The sequence below is a fragment of the Ceratotherium simum genome, chromosome 9 (genome assembly GCF_057802395.1).
Source record: "Ceratotherium simum simum isolate JZ-2026a chromosome 9, ASM5780239v1, whole genome shotgun sequence".
Taxonomy (NCBI): Eukaryota; Metazoa; Chordata; class Mammalia; order Perissodactyla; family Rhinocerotidae; genus Ceratotherium; species Ceratotherium simum.
The window spans coordinates 72777287-72793592 of record NC_141908.1 but is presented as its reverse complement, the minus strand read 5'-3'; the positions used below and the strand labels follow the sequence as shown (position 1 = coordinate 72793592).

The window sequence follows — 16306 nt, the reverse complement described above, 5'->3', positions numbered from 1 at the left end:
TAAATGCAAAATAGATACTATCTGCTTCTAGGTGAGAATGTGCTCATCACACCTAATTTAGAGGTATACCCTCAGGAAAACAGGTGAATATTCCTACACACTCCCTTTTTGGAATAACAGGGAATCAGCCTGAACGGTCCAGACTGTTGCTTAGATTGAGACCCACGCCAGGCTTTAACTCAAAGCAGACACTGAGTTTTATTGGTTGGATGGTACTACTACCTATAGTATACTTGGGCAGCAAAATGATGAAAGCAATAAAAGAATTTTTTTACAGTGTTAGAACTGAGTGATGTGGATGCTCACGAGGTCCTCCTTGAAGGCAAGGACCATGTCACTTAAATGTGTATTCCTAGGTTATCGCACAGTAGCTGCCACATAGTAAGTCCCAAAATGGTTATGACCCAAAAGGGTGCCTAAAGCACTGAGTTATGTCCCAAAAGTCTACCACGTATATTTTGAGCTGTTTCTTTGCTTGAATAGGGAGAAGATCCAATTTATTCGAACTGAAGGGACCCCAGGATTGGTGCGTCTTTCAAGCGATGCGGACCTTGTTATGTTGCTGAGGTACGTAACGCCAGTTCTTGAAGAGGAAAGTCTCCTGTTGTGAGATATTGTGGAGCATTTTAGAAAATACTATGCCAATATTGGTAGCCTAAAGATGTCTCCTTTATTCTTAAAGTCTTGTGGAATACTCATGTTGAAGATGTAGGATGCTGGTTTAGAGAGAGTTCATTTCAGATTGCATTTCTTATCACTGAGATCTGTTTGATTTTGTTACTCTACTGGTAAAGGAGGTGGTATGGGAGAAGGGAAAGATTTGTAGAGGCCAATGAATAGAATGTCCCACTCACAGGATGGAACAGAAGAGTATACACAGCTTGCCCCTTCAGAGGAGAAGAGAGGTCATATTTATATTTTCTTTCAAATTATTTTCTCAAAATGTGCTTTGTCCCCTTTTGTTGGTTCAACATTATTTATTTACTTTATGGTTTTGAGAGTTTAGGTTTGGGAAATCAGATCAGAAAGTTGAAATTTGGTCCCTGGTACTCACTGCCAACTTGATAGCCCTTCATAAAACTGACTGATTATGTTTTCTTTCCTGATGGTTAGATCAGCTTTGGTTTTAAATTTTAGAGTAGTTTGAAGGGAAACTGGCAAGTTTTCAAAAGACTTCCTCATTTTTAATAATATCCTTCAAATGTAGGAGGCCAGAGGAAGTAATGCTTTGCTCTGCCCAGTGGCTGGGACACCCACCACTGTAACCTCCATAGAATTAAAGGGAATGTCATGCTGAGCCATATCAGGCAGTGTTTTATTTATCCCCAAATGCTAACAATCTCATTCATGTTATTCTTGATGATCTTGACCCTAACCATTTCTGACTGCCACATTTGTAAAACTAAAGCCAAAAAGTTATTTTCCTTTACTGTATAGTTGGAGCATAATTCAAGGGGATATAATCACTTGCCGTAGATACTTCACTTCGCTTGATCCTGAACAGGACCTACTGGGGAGGGAGGTCACTTCTCAGTCTGGGAGGTGACCCCCAGCTATAGTGTACTGAGCTAGTTCTGAAAGCAGGATGTAGAGTGCCAGATGGTCAGGAAGATTATTGGTCAATTAACGTGGAGTGTGATGTTTCTACCATGGTTTGGTTGGTGATAAAATAGTAAGTTTTGTTACAAAATTCTGGCTAGGATATGACTCTTTCACTTCCTTCTAGAAATCTAAGGTGTTTTTCATTTAAAGTAAAGAATTCTGCTTTTGGAATTAGTAAAAACAAAAATGATTACAAAACAGAAGTCATGATTTTGTTACAAATAGCTTAGAATATTTGTATTTTGGTAAACACCACAGTTTGCATGAGTTTCTTTGTGTTATGTGGTAACTGGGAGAGTATATTCACAACACATGAAACGAAGATATCATGAATACGTAAAGAATGCCTTTAAATCAATTTAAAAGAAGAGAACCCAAAAGAAAAATGGGTAAAGGATATAAAAAGGCATTTCATAGAAATTGAAGTATGATAGCCAGTAAACTTGTGGAAAGATGCTAGTAATCATAAAATGCAATTTCAAATAATGAAATACTATTTCACACTCTTAGATTTGAAAAAATTAAGAAGTCTGATAATACCAGAGGAGAAATAGGAACTCTCATATTGTCTGGACTTGGTGGGATTGCAATTTCTACAGCCTCTTTGGAGTACAATTTGACAATGTCTTGTATAGTTGAAAAGGCATAAGCATTATGACTAAGCAACTCAGCTGTTAGAGATATACCATATTTACACTAAGAAACTCTTTTACATGTACACAAGGTGACATATACAGAATGTTCATTGCACTGTTATTGATAAAAGCAGAAAGCTGGGGAAAAAGTAAATATTTGTCAAAAGATTTAGGGGTAATAAACTGATTTGTTCATAGAATGGTCTACATAGCAGGTAAAAGTAATCACCTAGATTCTTAAGTATCAACATAGATAGATATCAGAAATATATTATGAACAAATAAAGGTTCAGGAATACTATATACTTATGTAGCATTTATGTAATTTTTTAGCAGTGTTTAAGGCAAAACTATATATTGTTCGTCTATACATATATATTGCAAAATATGAAATTATGGAAGGCAGGATACTTATTAAAGTCATGGTATAGAACAAAAGGGACTTCATATACACACATGCACACCTACATATACATCTATATGTAGATATATACAGATCTATAAGTATGTATGTGTTTGAAGCAAAATTAGTAGTGTTAACATTTGTTAATTCTGAATGATATGTAGTGAGTGTTTTTATATTATTCTCTATCACTTATGTATTAAATTTTTCGAGTAAAAAAATCTCTCTCTCGATGTGAAAGATTTCGGAGTGCTGGTTATATGTAAAGGACGTGATAAATGTCAGGGAGCAAAGGGACACAGCTGTAGGAGTCTGAGGAGAGGATGCTAATTCCGATGTAGCCATAGGTTTCTAGACCTTTGTGGCATCAGCTCGTATGTGGGACTTTTCCTTAGCAATTAATTTTAAATTCACATTATTCCAATGGCTGTTGATTTATTGAAAAAGAGAACTATTTCAGGTCTTAGTTTGGTATTACAAATACGATTACTTACTGCTTCTGTTTCCAAATCTTTTGACTTTCATAGTTTAAAAGTGGAAAGATGGTTTTAAAAAATATGTCTAAAAATGCTTTTACTGCAGTGGTGTAGCAGACATGTGCATGTGAATGAAGAACCAGAGAAAGAATTATCAAGTATTATTGCATTGCTATAATCCGGGGCTTCTCAGCCTCCGAAGTATTGATGTTTTGGGCTGGGTACGTCTTGGTTGCAGGGAGCTATTCTGTGCCTTGTAAGATGCTTATCAGCATCCTAGGCTCTACCCACTAGATGCCAAAAGCACCCCCCCTCCCAGTTACAACAAGCAAAAATGTCCTCAGACATTGCCAAATGTCCCCAGACATTGTGGGGGAAGGGCAGAATTGCCTCGGTTGAGAACCAGGACTATACCCCTTAGGAGTCCTTTCCTTAGATCTCTGTAAGATTAAACTGTTGCCCCTTCTTCTGAATGTTTTCTGAAAACAAGTAACAGATTTTTAGATTTGGCCAAGTTTGAGGAAAACCTGCTTCCACCTCTTAATTAAAAATCCTATACCCTCTTATTTTTATTGTTGTTTTAATTCTGTTTTGTCAAGTGTTTCTGTATTTGAGCTTAGTGCAATCAATAGTACTTTTCTTTATCGTAACATTTAACGAAAAGCCTGGGATTCCAAGACCTCAGATCCCTGGTTACTATCTTTTAGGAGAATATTAGAGACAGAAATTTCAATATGGAGGAGAAAGAAGACATTGGGGTGAATAATCTAAGATCAAAATCCTCACATTTGAAAAACATTATAAAGCCAGAGTAAACAAGAGAGCTAATTATTTAGCAGTTGTAACAATTTAGGAGGTGTTTTGTTGTATTTTGCTTTTAATTATCCCATTAAATCTTAAGCTCTTTGAAAGCTGAGACCCTGTTGTGTATTTCTTGAAATAAAGATAAAGAACATATGTTGTATATTTATTAAGGGTTCTCCATAAACATTGTCTGTGTGTTAGAATCTTATTCCCAAATCTAAAAACCCAGGTCTATTTTCAAACAAACATGTTATCTCAAACTCACACATTAACGTGGCAAAATTGAAATCATATTGTCCAAAGTTGGTGGGAAAACAGGCAAATAATCACAGGTTTCACAAAAGCTGCAGCAGCCAGCCGTTTTGTCCCAAGGATTACCTGCAGGAGAGATCGACTGTCTTCCTCGTTGTGGAAACAAGGCTTTCCCTCACCTCTCTGGCTAAAGTATGCATTTTTTTCTTATCTTTCCCCAGTTTATTTGAAGAAGAGATAATGTCGTATGTGCCTCCACATGCCTTACTCCACCCCAGCTACTGTCAGTCCCCACGTGGCTCCCCCGTGTCCTCTCCCCAGAACTCGCCAGGTGAGTCCACCTGCTGCTTGCAGTGAATTCTCTGGGGGGTGAGCCCTAACGTCAGACATCTGTCCTTCATAAAGAACAGAAAGGGAACACTTTGGGCACATCTTTCGTGTGGCACTTCCTGTCTGTTAAAATGGCTTGTTTCCATGGGGATTCATTTCGACAGGAAGATAATGACATTCCAGAACAGGAGGATAAATGTTAGCAGTATGATATACTCAGATATAGAATTTACTTTTCATCATGATATATAGTACCTAATATATCTTGGAAAATGTTAGGGCATAAAATACTAAGTTAGCTTTTTGGATTTAAAAATTAGTTTTGGTTAGGAGACTGATTCAATGAATAATAAAAAGAAATCTCTACTTTCAAAAAAATAATATAGAATTAAAAGTAGTCAGTTTAATGGACTTGGATAGTTTTTCCCTGCAGTAGTCACTAACTGCATTAGACAGGAAGATGAAAGATGTGTGGGCAGATCAAACAGATTGATAATGAAACAAACTAAAATTAAGTTCAAATTCTTTTTGAAAGAGGTGTGGTGTGAATGAAGGAGTGAATGGATTAATGAATGAGTGAATGATAGAAAATGCAGTTTAGCAAATGAGTTCTTTTAAAGGAAGGTAGTCATCATGTTGACAGAATATCAGCTATATTTATCCTTATTATAGGCAATGTATTGTTCACACTTAATCAGCTATCAGTGTTTAAAACTATTTTAATGGAAATCCAGACTCCATATGTGTCACTAGAAGCTGTATGTTCTTTGATATATAACATGTGTTTTCACCTACTGCTATGATAATGAAGCTACAGCTTAATTAAATACTGCAAACAGGAAGAGGTCTATTAATTTGTTCATTTAACACAGATTTGTTGAGCATCCAACTATGATCCAAGCACTGAATTAGACCCTGGTGTTACAAAGGTGAATAATACAGTCTCTACCTTTGAAGGATTCATGGTGGGGCAGTGAGTCAACAAATGACTGTAAAGCTCTGTGGTTGCTCCTGTAGTGAAGAGACTGTGTATGGGAACATGATGTGGGAACACTTCCTCCTTCTGCAGTGGGGGTTGGGTGTTTGGGGAAAGATGAAGACAACAGGTGTGAAGGGGAGCCTTGAACAATGATGGGTAGGAGTGTCCAGGTGGATGAGAGGAAGAAGGACATTCTAGGTAAAAGAGTAAGCCACAGAAGCATGAGTAGTTTAGGACAAATTAATAGAAACAAGTGAAGGCAAGTTCTCAAAACTCACACTGGAAAGATAGACTAGGGCTGGCTGGCCATGGAAGTCTTGCTTTGTAGTCTGTGTGGAGCCCCTCAAAGTTTATGGAGTAATATCCTGTTTTACAAAGTTCAGTTTGGTGGCAATATGGAGGATGTATTAGAAGCCGAGAGCCTGGAGTCAGAGAACCCATTTGGGAGGCTGTCGAATGAACCCAGGTGACATGATAAAGGGCTTGACTAATGGTGATGGAGAAAAGGGAATTAATTCAAAGGATGTCTAGGAGGTAGAAACACTAGGACTTGGAGTCTAGGTAGGGAAGAGTCAAGGCAGACGCTGAGGTCCTCACCACCTAGACTACTAGGCAGGTGGTAACACCATTCACCAAGAAAAGAAAGAGATTAGACTGGAGGGGAGGGGTTAAATGAGTTTGGTTTGGGACATGTTTCGTTGAGGAATCTTTGGACCATCCAACTGGAGATACCCAAAGACACCTGGAAAAGACAGTCACGGAGCTCAGGAGAGGTTAGCAGCTGGGAATACAGGTATGCTGGTGGCTGTTGAAGCCCAGAGGGTAGAGTAGAGGAACAAGGGAGGACAAGTTATTGAAAAGAAGAGAAAATAGAGGATGGTGACAGGAGGAACTCCAATGTTTAAAGGATGGGCTGGGATAGAGGAGCAAGTGAAAGAAAGAGAGCCAATGGATTTTGGAAGAGAATTAGGAAAGTCTTTTCAGTAGGCCAGGTTCCAAGGAGAAGGGAATGGTTAACAGGGCCAAAGGCTCAAAAGATTCAAGAAGGATGAGGCCTGAGATGAGGCCATTAGATTTGAAAATCATGAAGTTAAATATGGCCTTTGTCAAAGCAGTTTCCATTAATTAATAGGTCATAAACTGGAATGTGACCAATTAGAGAATGATATAGGATGTAAAGTAGAAGCCAGGAGTGTAGAATATTCTTTTTGTGAAGTTTGGAAGTGAAAAGAAAGCAAAATAAGACGGTACTTAGAAGGAGAAGAAGAGTTAAGCAAGGGGTTTTAGGATGGGGAAACGGAGCACGTGTGTGCGTGCAGAGGTCAGAAGATGTGGGTGGAAGGAAAGTGGGTCACTGAATGGGACAAAGAAGCAGCAGTCCACACAGCACAGGCCTGTGGGAAGGCAGGACACTGGAGGCAAAAGCACAGGTCAGCTTTGGAACAAAGTAGGGACACCTATTTTGATGATACAGGATGAAAAGAAATAAGTATATGACACTACAAGTAAGTTTAAAGGTATACAGGAAAAACTGATGGAATTCACAGCTGGCCGCAGTCTTTACCAGCTGTGAGTGACTTAGGGCAATTTACTTCCTTCCCTGAACTTGAATTTCTTTTTCTGTAAAATGGGAATAATAGTAACTACCCACCATGGTCATTTGGAGGAGGACACCTTGTCTGGTGCCTGGAACGTAACAAGCATCCAATAAGGGTGAATTTATCCCTTTTTCTTTCTTCCTGGAAATCTGTTTCTGAGCAGTGTAGTTGGTCAATATTTGAACCATTAAGAACCGGAATATATGAATCCATTTCTTCCTGATTTGCAGAGCTGGCTGCCTAGATATTTAATCATTCTGACTGATCTTTATCTTAGCTAGAACCTATGATAAAGTTTAGAAACAGGTTGTCCCTTTATGCTTTATGCTTTATATCCCTGATGCTTTATGGTTAAAGAAATGAAGCTGTGTGGATCATTGCTTATTCCAGTGAAGACTCTCCTTTCCAGGCCTTTTCTGTGGCCCATCCTCCCCGAGAGAAAGGTAGATCAGCAGATTATGTCCCTTCTGAACCCTACAAAAGCGTGTGCTCCTGCAGGCTGGCTAAACATTCTTTGAGCCTGTGTGAACATTCTAAGTTGACACAGTTTGACTAAGTTTGCTTCTTTTCATTTAGCATCACAAATGTTCATGAGTAATCCATGGTGGCAATAAAATGCATTCTGGAAGCAGATTTCAAGTTAAATATTTTCCAAAGACGTCTAACCCAAATATAGTTGAATTGCTAGCAGTGTGTGTGGTGGTTTTAATTTTCAGGAAGAATCCTCTCCATATTTTTGGCCTCCTCTGTTTCATTGGGCTTCATTTGATCTTGAAATTGGGATGTACTGCCTGATATCAATGGAAGTAACCATGACTAATTCCACATGATACAAGGGGAGGACTAGCTAGCCTCATGTACCTTGTGGAGGAATCTTCTGTTTCTTTGAGTAAAATAGCCTCTCCTTCTACCAGTATTCCTCAAGTTTTTGTGAAAACATTTCAAACAGATTTTTAAAAGTGGTCTGAGTCTCCTTCTTGTGACTAGAATTTCATCCCTTTTAGTGGTGTGATAATAATACTGTGAAAATTATGACAATAATAAATTTTAATGATCTTTCAGAATGCCTAGGAACCTTGTAAACTTTCCACACTTTTCCTCCTTCCATGCACATTTGCATGTCTTTTCAAGTACAGAAGAGAGAGGGGCTTTGGAAACTTTGACTGACTGCTTTTTGCAGCTGTTAGAGTGCTCACCCAAAATTTGTCAAAATTTTGGAATGTGAAGGTTTGTTTTTCTAGGACCATTATAATGCCAATCCTGACCTTAGTTATGCCAGAAGGAAAAACCATATAGTTTATTATGCCAAATAGAGGACCCAGAAGTTTATTTAAGGACCTTTTGTAGCTGTACATTTCTAGGAATTTAAATGCAATAACACCTAATTTATCTAATATTGTTGGAGATGTGCTCATTTATGTGAATTTACCACATAACTGAAGCTGTGACTTTAGGTGTCAGAGAATTTGTTTAACCCTCCATTTGCTGAAACTCTTTCATAAATACGTTTCTTTCTCCCTGCTTCCCTATACACAGTCAATTGAAGATATTTCATGGTTTGGAGGGATCATCATACAGAGCTGTTGTTGCTTGACTAGAACTGAACTATCTGGAAGCTAGTGCCAGCACTAGGTCACACTCACAGAAGTAAAACAAACCAGAGAGCACTAAAGAGCCACGTGGGTCTTTCCTGAAGGTTGTCTTGAGGGCGTGGGATATGAGAGGAAATTATTTCTCCCCACACAGTGTGACTCCTTAAGGATCCTCTCTTCCTCTCTCCCTCCCTCCAAAGTCTTAGCATCTGAGCTGCTGTTTATCTCATCTCCTGCTCTTTTCACATTCTTTTCTCTTCTCTTTTCTCTCTCTCTCTCTGTCTCTCTGTGTCCGTCTCTCTCCCTTCTTCTGTCCCTCCATGCCTCCTCTCTCTCCCTTCCTCCATCTTTCCCATAGTCCCTAAAGTAACTTTATACTTGTTTTTAGAAAAAGTGTTCTATTCCTTCTCTTTGCTCAGCCCCACAAAGATGATCTAGGAACCAAATAGTACAAACGAAGGATGTTCCTGGGTGGGTGGGGATGGGAGGTTGTGATTCCAGAGAATGAAGGAAAGCGAATAGGTCTCTGTCACACATAGAGGTGGTGGTGGTGGTGGTGTTGGTGGTGTTGGTTTCCCTTGTCCCCCACCCCTGATGCTGTCAAAGGATGCCTGTCCCTGGCATGCCTTTAACTTTCCCCTTTTAATAAATTGCTTCTAATTTGCCAAGATCTGAGAAACCAGATTATCAAACTGTTTGTTTCTTTTTAAATAAATGGTATGTAAATGGGAGTATCAGCAATCTCAAAACAATGACCCAGGGCCTTTTACTGCTCTTAGAGAATAAAGCAAAAATGCTAGGACTTCAGTGCTCCCGTTTCCTGCCAGCTATTTTGGAGGTGTTTTTTTTTTTTTTTTTTTCCCATCAATTTTCATTGCTGAGCTATGTTCCAGAAAACAGTCTTCCAGAAATTATTGTAATGCTTGATAGTTTGTTCTCATTCCCTAGCAGGGAATTGTAAAAAAAAATGTCATAGAGGTTTTTTTTTTTTAAGAAAGTGAGCCAGGAAAGAAGTGGGCTTCTGGACTGTTCCAGTGCAGAGGCCGGGAGGCCTGCGGGGTTAGGCCGAGCTCCATCCCCATCTGGCGTGGAGCGAGAGCTACTCATCAAAGCAATCTGGGTGCCTGACACACCCAGAATCAAGAAAGACCTAGACTGCTTAGCAGTTTGATGCCAAGATTCTTCTAATATCACCTAAAGGATTTTATCAGGTAGAATTCTTGAGTTTGTGTATGATTATGCAATTTTGTAACGCTAATTGGAAATGGTGTAACACTATTTGGTAGTACTTTAGGCCGGCCTAGCAATGATAAAAAAGAACCCTAATATCTGTTACTGAAATTTTTTCCTGCAGATAATTAACATAATGCTGACTCTCCATGAATTCAGCCCTTCATTTGATCACTTCTTGTATGTAACATTGACCTCTTTGTATCTGATTTCCTTTTTTCAGACCATAAAGACCATGAAATTACTCTCTCTGTAGGAGTATTATGTCCTAGAACTTCACTTGCAGTTATGGTTCCCATACAATTGTATTAGCTCAGTCTTCCAAGGTCATTTTTGGTTTCCAAAGTGGAAGCAACATCATTGCTGCCCTGGAATTTCTTGGCAGTTCCACCTGAATTGCATTAAGAATTTGACAGGAGCCACCAGGATAATTCACTGTAATTTTTAAACCATGAAGTAATGTGTAAATGATTTTTCATAATAAAACTATTAGCAGAAGAATTTTTGCATTCAACAGTTTCTGTCTCCAGAGTTTCCATAATTGAATCCCTTCACCCAGAGTGTAAATGGAGTCAGAGCTAATTTTTATTAAGTGCCTGTATTGATATTGATGGAATGCATTATGGCATTTCCCACATCCCTTGAAGCATCTCAGATTATACACCAATAGTATATGTGCTGTTTTTTTTTAAAAGCAATCAACACTTAAAGAATCGTGTTTCTTTTGAGTCCTGAAAGATTTTCATTCAGTCCTTTGTTCTTCTTTTTCCTCTTCCTGTCAACGATTGTGCTCTTGAAAGCTGATTCATTATGGCTGCTTTCTGAGCTATCTGGGTTGACTGGTCTGCAGGTTCTCAGGCGGCAGCTCTGACAGCGTTGTTCTGCCACCTCTGAGTGGACTTGGGCTGCACTGCCCTGTGGCTCAGCCATCCAGGAGAGCAGCCTTGCGCTGGTGACCATGTTCCTTCATGTTGCAAACGATGCCTTTCCAATACACAGGAAGCATTGCCCCTGCGTTGGTTCCTGGATTTTGCCCAGGTGTTTCATTGGTTACATTTCACCTCCCTGTAGGGGAAGGTTCTCAACTTTGGCTGCCCATTGGAGCCATCTGGAGAGCTGCATAAAACACCTATGCCTGCGCAAAACTTGCCACCCCCACAGATTCTGATGTAATGCGTCTTGGGTGTGGCCTGAACATTGGGACTTTTAAAAGCTTCCTGAGTGATCCTAATGTGCAGTCAAGATTGAGAACCACTGCCTAGGAGTCTCTTCTGCGTCCCAGACCTTTTTAAGGTCAAGTTTGTTTGCTTCCTTTATGACATAGCTCTTAGCAATTTGGGTTAAAGATTCATAACTATGCACACAGCCCTCTGGACATATTGATCAATAGCCAGTTTTATTAAAATCCATTCCTAAAGCCCCAACACATTTCCCCATGTCATCAGTGTCCAACTCTGTGCAGACGATAACGATAACAGCTAACACTTACGTGGGGCTTCTCGTGCGACAGCACTGCATGAAGTGCCCGACATACGTTACCTCATGTAATCCCCAAGTGTGGCCCGGATCTCTCCCCGGAACTCCAGCACTGTATTCTCAAGTGCCCGTAGAGTATATCCACCTGGACGGCTGTCATCTGCAGCACGATATGTATAAAGCTTCACCTGCCCGTGTCCACCAGCATCGTTTCCCACGCTGCTTTTAGCGTCAGATAGACCTGGCTCAAATCCCAAACCTACCATTCACTGGCATATGACTTCAGTTTCCTTAGTTACAGAGTGGTGATGATGGTAATCATAACAGTGCCAGCTTCAGAGACTTGTGGTGAGGATTTCCCAAGATCTTCTGTGTAAAGTGAATGGTCCCTCAGCCCTAGGAGGCACTTAACAAATGACAGCTGTTGTTGTTGTTTGAAAAACTTGATGCTGCCTGTTTCTCTTCCTTGCGTACCTTATGTTGCTAATTCTTGTTTCACGTTGTAAATGTTTCTCTGAGTCACCACACTCCTGTCTAGTCCTCATCCCCTCAGGCCTCGATTGCTGCAACGATCCTAACTGGGTCCCCTCCCTCCAGTCTCCTTCCCTTTCCCACCCTTAATCCACTCAACACACTGAAAATCATTTCTTGAATAAAACACCACTTGTATGTTGTTCCCTTGCTTAGGAACCTATACAGCCTTCCCACTGCTCACTGCTCATGCCCCAACTCCTCAGCCAGATTTTTTTAATTCCTCTCATAATTTGGGTCCAATCTTCTGACGGATGTAATTTCCCACTTGCTCCCCAGCACTGCCCTCTGCTCTCAGTTAGTAGGGTCTCCTCAGTGTCTTCTGAACACGCATGCAATGCTTGTCCCAGCTCTTCCTGCCTTGCCCCAGTACAGACTATAGATTCTCCTGTTTACATGGCCTGCTCCCAATAAAGCCCCCTCCCTAAAGATTTTTCCATTTTGATCCCTACTGTCCTCACATACTGTTACTTTTCTGTAACACTGACCTCAAATGCAGTGTCACTGAATGGCTGTGGCGCAGTGGAGAGGACAGGCTTCATGTAATGGAGCAGCTGCCCACCGTCGCCCCAGGGAAATGCAAGCCAGTTGTTGCAAGTGTTCTCAAATAATGTTCAAGAGAAAAATCGTGATTCGTGTCTTTTACTTGAAATCTCCTAATTTTTAAAGATTGTGTGGCAAATAAAATAAATCAATACGGCTGGTACAGCGCTGGGGCTATAGTTTCGTTCCCTTTGCTCTATAGTTTGTATACCATCTAGTTTAGGACTTAATTATTCTCTAGTTCTGTGATATATTTTATTTCTGTCTTCCTGACCATGTTATCCACTCCAGCAACCCCACCTTATTCATTTTGAGCGTCTGTTGCTGCACCTAAGTATTAGCAATGAATAATAATCACTTAGTTGATTCATTCATTAAAGAAATATGTAATGAGCTTACATGGTATGTAATGCACAAGGCTTCACAATTTTTGTTTTCTGGTTTCTTTCACTGTGTTGTGAAATATTTAGTAGAAATATCCAATGTTTTTGTCATCGCTCTGCAGCTGATTATTATATTCATCATCAGTTTTGTATCCCAGCTTGTTGGTTAGTCACTTTGGGCACAAAGCCAGATTTTTCAATGGAAAGAGGAACAAACTGTGTTACTTTTACATTTTATCAATGATGCTTGCCATTGAATGACATATAAAACATCTGTAGATAATCACAAAACTTGGCACTTATTAAGAATGCAACAAATAGCAGTATTATTTACTCTTTGCACAACCAGGAGACATGTGCCTTCTGAAATTATGTCTGCATTCTGTTTTTATATCAAAATTATTCTGCTCTGCAATGTAGAATGTATTATGTGTCTAAAATAATTCTTAGTTATAGTGCATATCTAAAAGAAGTTTTTGTAGGTTTTTCAGAGTGAAGTATAGAAACTCACTATTCTTGCTTTATATACCACATATTTTCACATTGTAACTTCCTGTCTAATTGCCATGATATCATCTCAGCAGTAAGCAAAGATATTCCACCCTGAACGGTTACCATGAGCCATGACTAATGCTCTTTGACTCATATTCGTTTGAAATGAAAAGGAGAACATATTTGGCTGACACCTGGGCACCATTGTAACTATTCAATGTAACTATTCATTGTAACTATTCAGGATTGTTATTCTCAACCAAATGCCACAAAGAAGACATCTCTTAAGATCCTGGTTAAGCTCTGTAATAGCCTTCAACTTGGAGAGGTGGCAAGTGCGGAAACTAAAAATGTTGCCTCCTTTTATTTGTTAACTGTGGTCTCAACCCTGCGGTAATATTTTTTCGTGGTGACGTGATGAACATCAGGACACAGCACAAATCCTCTTTTTGTGGTTTGCTGTAGGTACTCAGCGTGCCAATGCCCGGGCTCCAGCCCCGTACAAGCGAGACTTTGAAGCCAAACTAAGGAACTTTTACAGGAAGTTAGAGACTAAAGGATATGGACAAGGCCCAGGGAAATTAAAGTAAGTCAAAGTGATACAAACCACAGGATTTGTAGACGTTGAAAGGATGGGATGCACTTGGGAATGTAGGAAATTGATTGTGATTTGGGACAACTAGCCTTTGTTTTAGTTTGCATAATTATTTTGGCTTGTGTAAATTATAACATCATCTGAAACATAGTTCTAGAATTAAGCATGACTAGCTTAAGGTTTTAAAACAAACGGTAAAGAGACTACCACGTCCCATGTAAAAATATAGGCAAAATCAAAAGCTGATTTATTTTATTCTCCTGAAAAGTACCTCTTTGTTGGCTTTTAGTCTTATGGTATATTCATTAGATGGAAGGCTATCACAGTGTCCTGTAGGGCACATTACTGTCTCCTGAGCTGGCCTGAGTATAGGAACACTGCTCAGCTCTTTTTCGTTCTGTGAAATAAACTTCACTTGTCCAATGGAATATGTCATGAATGTTGTCTCTGCCTTTGTTTATCCACCTCTCTTTAAATGGGGAAACTGAAACATCGTCATATTGTTTGGCCTAGAATTATTTTCATTTTCTACTTACCCCTACTCCCTCCATCCCACCTCCACCCTGGGCCATGTCACCACTAGAGATCACCATGCCACTTGAGAGAGGACAGTGGAGGGAGGTCTGCACTGCAGCACTGCCAGGCCCCGGGGTGCCTGAGAGAAGCACCCAGCCCAGCAGCCCCCCAGCTCGCTGCCCTACACCGACACCTTGCTCCGTTAAGTCCCCAGGTTCCACTTTCCTCACTGTCGGAAAACATCACCCTGCCCCAAACACCATACCTCTCTGAGCTTCACTTATGAAGGTCTTGATGACAAGCTTTCATGCCTTCAGCCTCTCTGTCATCTCCCTTTCCATTGCTATTTACGTTAAAGTCAAATTGATATCTGCTTAAGGATGACTGTAATTGTCATTGTCACAAGTAGATTAATGGGCTGCAAGTATCGTTCATTTGTCTCTGTCACATAGGACATCTCAAGATTCACTTTTTTAAAACGTTAAATTGAGCACAATTGTAAACTCCTCTGCTTTGGAGGACACTGAGAACTTTTTTCCTCCTTGTTCTCACAGTCATCTCTCTAGGCACCTTGTAGTTGAATTCCTTGTCTAGGTGCCTTCAGGCCTAAATCGTTACCTCATAGGACTGTTCTTCCTTTACTAAACAAAAATTTTGTGTTTGTGTTGTTTTGTAGTCATTTTCCTTCTGGGATAAATTGCTTTGACCATTCTGAAAGGACTCTCCAGTTGTTTTTACTGATCGTAGGTGGGGTGCTCTATTTACCGATGATTCTCTTATGTAACTTTTATTAATGCTAAGATTTCAAGACAAACGTGGACTTGATTGCGGGTAGCAATGATATTAAGTCACTCCACTTTTTGCCTAGATAATTATGGTAAATGGAAATTAAATGGCAAGTGCCCAGTTCTAGAAAGATAAGGATTAGGAAATAATCTGCATTTTTCAAATTGTCTCTTTACGGATAGGTTAATTATCAGAAGAGATCACTTACTCGAAGACGCTTTTAATCAGATTATGGGCTACTCCAGAAAGGATCTGCAGAGAAATAAGCTGTACGTCACATTTGTCGGGGAGGAAGGGTGAGTAGCACAGAGAAGTGGCCTGCAGAATGCGCCTGGGCTGCAGGGCGGATGTTTCACCACGTAGGACTGTGGTTGCCTGAGACAGGAAATCCCTCTGGCAGGAAATGCGTTCTATACACTTAAACCTTTGGGCTTTTTTTTTTAAGGCTTCCTCTGGTTTTTAAATCATCTGACAAAGAAATTCTTTGGTAAAAACTCATAACTGTAGATCATTTTTGAGAGCAGAAGCCTGGTTTGGATTCTTCTCTTTCTCTTAAAGGGAAAAAGTAGGCTCAGAGGGACAAAACGAGGAATTGCATTTTCACGTCTGTGAGCTTGTTGTCTGGACTGGGTGTGAGTAGACAAGCTTCACCTGTTCCATGAGCTCAGTTTCAGAATCACGAATTCGAGGCCTGCTGTTCTACCAGGAAGCCTCCACAGCAGGGAACTCTTGGGGCTTGGTTCTTATTTCTCTGTCCCCGGTTCTTCTCGTCCTTTGCAACAGCAGCGCACCTCCCAAAATAACTACCTGTCATAAACACACATCTCCATCCTTCTTTGACTCTCCCAGGAGTGTGCTCATCTCCATGAGGGTTAGGAAGTGAAGGTTCCACTGTGTTTATTACTCCAAGTAGACGTAACGGTGGTTGCATAACACTTCAGGAGATGACAGCTCTCCTCTCCCCCAGACCCCTTGCTCTTCCCTCTTTGCAGGTCTGAGTTTCAAGTCAGCGCCTTCTTCGTAACCCAGCCGTCACTAGAGTGAATTAAAAAAATACCAGCCAGTTGCCTACACTCTGGTTGT

General features: G+C 40.2%; 1 protein-coding gene across 5 annotated transcripts in view; it reads left to right on the top strand.

The window, feature by feature from the left end:
- Nucleotides 1-16306, top strand: part of HECW2 (HECT, C2 and WW domain containing E3 ubiquitin protein ligase 2) — a 371054-nt gene that overhangs the window by 318831 nt on the left and 35917 nt on the right. For all 5 annotated transcript variants that reach the window (XM_087435521.1, XM_087435523.1, XM_087435522.1 and 2 more), the window contains 4 exons: nt 484-567; nt 4394-4503; nt 13792-13912; nt 15406-15519. In XM_087435521.1, the coding sequence (XP_087291647.1) occupies nt 484-567; nt 4394-4503; nt 13792-13912; nt 15406-15519 (429 nt within the window). The remainder of the gene's footprint in view (nt 1-483; nt 568-4393; nt 4504-13791; nt 13913-15405; nt 15520-16306) is intronic.